General features: G+C 39.2%; 1 protein-coding gene across 1 annotated transcript; it reads right to left on the reverse strand.

The window, feature by feature from the left end:
- Positions 1-3119: 3119 nt before the first annotated feature.
- LOC108972785 (U3 small nucleolar RNA-associated protein 14 homolog A) lies at positions 3120-5866 on the reverse strand. The gene is made up of 2 exons (XM_018939587.1): positions 5395-5866; positions 3120-5334 (listed from the first exon to the last, which is right to left on the reverse strand). The coding sequence occupies exons 1-2, from the start codon at positions 5788-5790 to the stop codon at positions 3274-3276; spliced, it is 2457 nt and encodes an 818-aa protein (XP_018795132.1). The 5' UTR covers positions 5791-5866; the 3' UTR covers positions 3120-3273.
- Positions 5867-6666: the final 800 nt, after the last annotated feature.

The raw sequence follows: 6666 nt of genomic DNA on the forward strand, positions 1-6666 counted from the left end.
GACAGGTTGAGGACCTTGGTGAGGTATTTTACTCCCGTCGAGCCTAGATGCTTTAGCATTAGCATGTTGATTCCATCAGGGCCAATGGATTTGGAAGATTTTGCTTTGTTGATGACACCCCGAACCTCTTCATCGGTGAAAGTAAGTGGCGCGCCGTCGTTTGCCATTTTGCGCAGCCGTCGGTTAGCACATCGTTTGGCTTTGTCTACCGAAGGGTGCAGTGTAAACTGCCGGCTAAAATAGCTCGCGCACTTCTTCGRGTCCGAAGAGGCATGACCATTGAATTGAACTTCAACTCGGTCGTCGTGACTCTTCGGGTTGGACAAAGCTTACTCACACTGGTGGAGAGGTTGCAGGACTTCAGGTGCTCTATCCATTTCGTCCGCATAGCTCGCCAGGTTACGCTATTTATCAGACCACCACTAGCGATTGTAATATCGGGCGAGCTACTACAAGTGCCCATAACTCTGATGGGGGCTTCGTCATTCATTGTGCTGAATGTCGAATCGTCAATCTGTTTCCCCAGCTCCATCCCCCTACGGTCATTTGACAGACAGGAATGCCAAAGATCGTGGTGCGCGTTAAAGTYGYSTAGCACCAAACGGTTTTCACCACGAAGTAGCGCACCTATATTCGGGTGATATYCTGTAGGGCAACATGTAACTGGGGGGATGTATATATTAAATATTTCGAGGTCGGCATCGCCTGACCGGACAGCTATGCCCTGACATTCTAGGGTAGCGTCCCTGCGGTCGATGTCTTCATCGATTAGACGATACTGCACGGAGTTGTGCAATATGAAGGTTAGGCCACCACCATTATCTCGCTCGCGATCTTTACGTATAACGTTGAAACCTTCACAACTCAGAAGATCTGAGCGACTGTTTAGTTTGGTTTCTTGGACCGCAGCTACAGATACGCGCTCCCGATTCATAAGTGCAACTATCTCCTCGATCTTGCTCTGGAGTCCGTTCAGATTGGAAGCTATGTTGCCTAGTTGAGCACAGGGGGACCGTGGAGGTCCTCTGTTGGCCACTCGAGGTGGGTGGCGGCGCAGCCCGTGAACTATGTGCAGATTGCACAGCCGTAGAGGCTAGCGTCGCAGTATTGCGTAGGCAACATGGGGCCACGTAACGCGTGGTGCACTCCCTATGGGTCTTAAGGCCTGAACAGGTCTTAAGAYGGCTCCATCCATTGCATGTGTTGCACCTGACCGAGGTGGAGTATGGATGGAGCCTTTTCGCGCAAACGCAGCAGAAGAATTCCTCCGGGCCCGGGTTGGACTCAATGCCAGCACGAGTCAGGAAGATACGGATCAACCCTGCTGCAAGGCGTTGCTCCAGTGACGACACACACAAATCAACACTCACCGATCCAAACGGGGTTAGATCGCCGAAAGAACAGTCCTTGGTCGGATGAAATCCGAGTCAATTCCGGTAACGTAGAACCGGCTGTGGTGGGAATTGAGTCGTCTTCCATGATGGCTAGTTTTCACAGATCCACTGTCCATAAATTTCTTTATAATAAAGGTCACTGGATTTGTTGATATAAAATTTGTTACAAATGTCTTTTTGTGATAATTCATTCGTGTAGTCTTTATTAGTTTATTGTTTTAATAGAATTGAATGTTCGTTTCTAGCCATGGTTACTTTTTATTATTAATTTCTTCGAAATAAGTAGATTTTTAACCACGTCGCAACTTTTTATATAATATAAAGAAACTTGGTTAAACTAAATTGATGATGGTTTTTAATGTCATTGTTCGAATTGCGGAAATAATGCAAAATCATAAGAAAATACGGGATTTTCGGCCCTTATCACGAAAAAAGTCCTATATGTTTTGTCCCAGTGAATATTGGGTACTTGTAATTTGTATAAAATGTAAACTATTAAAAAAATTATATGGATTTTCATTGATTCACTAAATAAACAATATGCCTTTATAATTAAGTACTTTTTTGATCTCCAAAATTGTAATTTGGAGTATCCCATACCATAGCCAAACACACCCTTCTGCAAATAACGGCAGAAGGTCGTGGAAAAGGTATAGTCGGCAGCAAAGACGAGTGTAACGACTCTAACCTCGAGCTGCTGCTGAGGAACAGTACTATGAGGTGGTACACAGATGGATCGAAAATGTCGGAGGGAATCGGCACAGGGATTGTGGGCCCACGCACTAAACTCCCCATACCCATGGGTGAGTTTCCGAGCATTTTCCAGGCAGAAGTTTACGCCATAAGCCGGTATATAGAAATAAACCTCCATCGCAACTATCGCAATGAGCGAATAGCCATTCTCAGCGATAGTCAGGCGGCGCTAAAGTCGATCTCCTCTTACGAGATCAAATCGCTACTAGTGCAGGAGTATAGGGAGAATTTAAATAGCCTTGCGGAAAGGAACCAGGCACACATAATCTTGGTGCCTGGTCACAAAGGTATAGCCGGCAATGAACTGGCGGACGAGCTCGCCCGCTCCGCAGCCTCCACCAGGATGATAGGACCCGAACCCTTTACTAGCGTTGGTCCCCATACATGAATGAGCTGCTCCGTAAAGAGGAAAGAGCAGGAAGGGTAGTCATGGTATGAGATACGCCAAGCTGCTAATGGGATGTTACAACCGGAAAAGGTTTAATATCATAGTAAACCTCCCCAGGAGCAAACTCAGGCTGCTAGTCGCATGGTACCCTGGCCACTGCAAGCTAAATAGGCATCTGCACAGCATGGGCCTTTCAGCTTGCGCCATCTGCCGTTTCTGCGACAGGGAGTCTGAAACACCGGAGCATCTGTTGATCGACTGCACGGCAGTCCGTAGACGCAGATATAAGGTTCTTGGAGTACCGTTTCCGGATAGACCAAAGGTCGCAGTGCAGTCCTCATCACTATTCATCATCATCATACCATATTTTTCTAGAATTCATAGCCATCAGTCCAATATGTTTGGTCCGACACTGCATATGTATATATACACGTTTACCTAAGTATCTACTTATTCATAGTAAAACATCTTTAAAGGGGTATTAGATCTCTAATAAAGCTCACAATTATTTCAAGATAGTTTTATTTATTATTGCAGTTCGTAAATAACTAAAATTAATTATTTACAAATGTTTACACGAGTACTTATATTCCTGTATTGTGTTTTATTTGCATACCAATTATTTTAACAAACGAGTTTTTCACTTAAGCTGTAAAGCCGAAATGAAGAACGGCAATTAAAGACTAAAATTTATATTAATACATATGCATTTTTTAAAATGTTTTTTTTTTAGTATTTTTATTTTGTTTTAACCGTTTTTGCTGGATGATTTTCATTCAATCTTGCTATTCTTCTATCAACTACATGTCTTAACCTGCGCTGCGGTTTTGTTATTTCACTTTGATCCATGGGTTCAATTACTTGACCCTTATGTGTTATGACCGCCGGTCGTGTTAGCATACGAAAAGCGGTTTCCGGAACACAATTTCGTCCAATAGTTGCGCGAATACTTCCTTCATAATCAGCTACAGAGGTAAATGGGAATGGCACTTCAGAAACAAGATGAGATCGCAATTGTTTACTCGTAGTTTCGTTGATATAAAGGCCACCTTTATTATCATCACGACGCTTTTCCTTTTTAGCTAACTTAAGAACTAGACGTTTGTTTTTAATAGTAGCTTGTCGCTCAGCGGAAATGCCAGCACCAGCCCATGAACCCCAACCAGGCATAAACAAATCGATTTCCTCGTCTTTTACTTCCGATTCTTTAGCCTTATCGCGGGTGAAGTCGGCAATAATATCATCGTCTTCAAATGCTTGGCTGATTGTCATTTGTCGATCTAAGTAAACCGTATCACTATCTTCATCGCCACTTAGGTCCACGTCATCGTCTGCAACACCAATAGATTCATTCAAACAAATGAAGTTATTTACATGTTGTTTAAGTTTCACGTCAGCCAATTTGTTTGGATCAATAATTGAAGGTTTTATTTCAATTGTTGGTGGTTCAGTCTGTAGAGACTGACTATCCAAAGCCTTTTTACATTTTTCCATATTGATTTCAACATTGCTTTTACTCTTTTCTTCAATACCGAGCTCTTCGTCTATTATTGGCCGTTCCAATTCTTTTTTAAAGGATAAATCTTTTAAATTCTTCAGTTCATCTTTTTTCAGACGTTTTTTTTGTTTTGTATTTTTTAACTGAGTCTTTTTCAAAAGCTTAGCCCTTTTAGATAATTCTTTAATTTTTTTAGTCACCTTTTGTTTAATTTTGTACTCTTGCTTATCAAAAATATCATCAATATTGGTATCATTGGAAATATTTTCCGAATTGCAAATGTTAGTCTCTTCAAGTAGCCATTCACCAGCTCCACTAGATTTAATTTCTTTTTCGACCACGGTAGTTTTATTGTTTGCTTTTACGACCTTTTTACACATTTTATTAGCTTTTTTCTCTTTCTGTTTAGTAGTTTTTTTTCTTGAATCGACCTCATCAACCAACTTTTCATCGTTTTCTGTTGTTTCTTTGATTTTTTTTTGTTCGTCATCAGACATAACTTCTTTAACTAAAAATTTTTTATATTCATCCAACATTTTTTCATTTTCGATTCGATCCAGCCAATATTTTCTCCAGTTTTCACCTTCAACTTCATTAGTACCTTCGTCTTTTTGAAAGCTTTCTAAGCGCGTCCATGGATTGAAGGGATCAAATTCATTCAACTCTTTATCAGTGCTGATGTGGGAAGCCTTTGTGGCATTGTCATCATCAGTGTCATCATCGCTATCGATTTTCTTTTGCGTTAATTGACGACTAATTTGCAATTGTTCAGACAAGTCCTTCCTTACGTCCTTATCATATTTTGCACGTATTTGCAAATTTTTTGCCCATGTCCCAGTGTTCTTATGACGCAAACTAGCTCTTTCCAAAACTCTGTTTTTTTCTAACTCATTCAATTTCTCCAAAGCTGCCTCAGGATTTGTTTTTTGCAGAATCTCAAATTGTTTGATTTGTTCTTGCATTTTTTGTTTTTTAAGCAATTTGTGATACTTTTTCGATTTTATTTTGTTTTGCTTGCGTGCTTTCAATGACTTTTGAGACTCTCTAATTTTTAAGTATGCTAACTCTTTACGGCGCGCTAAAATTTCGTCTCGTGTCAACTTTTTCTTCAATAACTTTGCTTCTGTTTTGGCTAGTTCCTCTACATTCCCTATGTCACCTGTTAATTCTCGCTTTGCGTCCTTTAGGCGCGCTTGTTCTGCTTCCAACTCGATAGCTAATACAGACTTAATCGATCGTTCCAATGGTTTACGGTATAAAGACGTATCAACATAAATAGTTTCGGACCGTAGAGGAAAAACCTCAAGTTATAAAAAAAATGTATGTCAATAAAACAATTCAAATATTTATATATTACATACTTGAGTTTCCGCATTACGATTTTGAGACACAACGGCGTCCCAACGTCCCAAGTTTTTCTTCGTTTTATCATAGCCGAGCCCTCGTTTAAGACGATTTGCTTGTGGGGTTTCTAGTGGTTTATCAAGTACTTTTTTTGAAGACTGTACAATTTTCAGTTGTTTTCCGGCTTCTACATGTTTCTTTGTTGTTTGCAATACTTTTACAATATCATGCAAGCCAACTGGATAACGTGCAGCTAATTCGTCTCCAGGTTTTACCAATTGAAACTCATCCTGCAGACGTATAGGTTCATTACGCGTTGTTTTCCTAATATGTTGAGCTTTGCCCAGGCTGCTGATGCCTTGCAATAGTTTCTTATGTGCTTTGGGATTAAATTGCTCTTCCTCGTCAATCATAGTGTTATTTTAAAAAATCTTTGAATTATACAATAAGTTAAATATAAAATAGAAACACATGCGCTCAGTCTTAACTTTTGACAGATGTTTGTTATAATTTATTAGTCAGTGCTGCCCTCAAAAAGGTTTCATATTACAGTGTTGCATTTGAAGGTAACTGAAATTAAAACCTATAAATGCTTGTTTACTTTGTCGGCTATTACACGAAGCAACTTTTGTTGCTGATTCTCGGGCGATTCTCTTTTGCTGTTGTGCAACTCTGTTCGAGTTTTTTTCTCATTCTCTTTCACTTTACTTTAACCCATTTTTCGTTTCTTTTTCCTTATAGGTATTTGGGCCACTCTATCACATATATTTATCAGTTCTGTCAATTAAGAAAKACATTTTATTTATAATTCAATATTAAAACAAAGGTTATATAACAGATCTTCAGTATCGTCTGAATCATTTTGTATAGCTTCCTCCATACATTTCACAATATCTTTAATTAATTCGATTTTTAATACGCTTTTATTAGCTTCACTTGTATGTATGTGTGTATGTATGTACACTTGTGCTCACATAATTAAGCCACTGCATAGCAAAACTACGTTTCTGAAAATAAATTCACCGAATTAGCTTTTCATTTATATAACGGTATGCAAAAAAGTTCCGTTATATGTTAGGAAGTTGCTAAGATCACATTCAGAGAAATAAGTATCGTGGTTGGCAAAAAAATTAAAATAAACTCGCAGTTGATCTAGTCGCGTGTGCTCATATAATTAAGCCAGTKTTACAAAAGCTTTGCAATCACTGTCTGTGTAAAAAAAAATTATTAAAAAAGTGAAACGTTTATTGGTTCCATTTAATTTAAAAACTTTTTTTGAAAGTTTTCTA

This window comes from Bactrocera latifrons, unplaced genomic scaffold, assembly GCF_001853355.1.
Source record: "Bactrocera latifrons isolate USDA-ARS-PBARC rearing strain unplaced genomic scaffold, ASM185335v1 scaffold_422, whole genome shotgun sequence".
Lineage (NCBI taxonomy): Eukaryota > Metazoa > Arthropoda > Insecta > Diptera > Tephritidae > Bactrocera > Bactrocera latifrons.

What these genes read in the sequence shown, in the direction of transcription:
- LOC108972785 (XM_018939587.1), bottom strand. Translation starts at nt 5,790, where the DNA reads ATGATTGACGAGGAAGAGCAATTTAATCCCAAAGCACATAAGAAACTA. An exon ending in ATCGTAATGCGGAAACTCAA is followed by an intron (nt 5,335 to 5,394) that starts GTATGTAATATA and finishes TTATAACTTGAG; the next exon opens with GTTTTTCCTCTACGGTCCGA.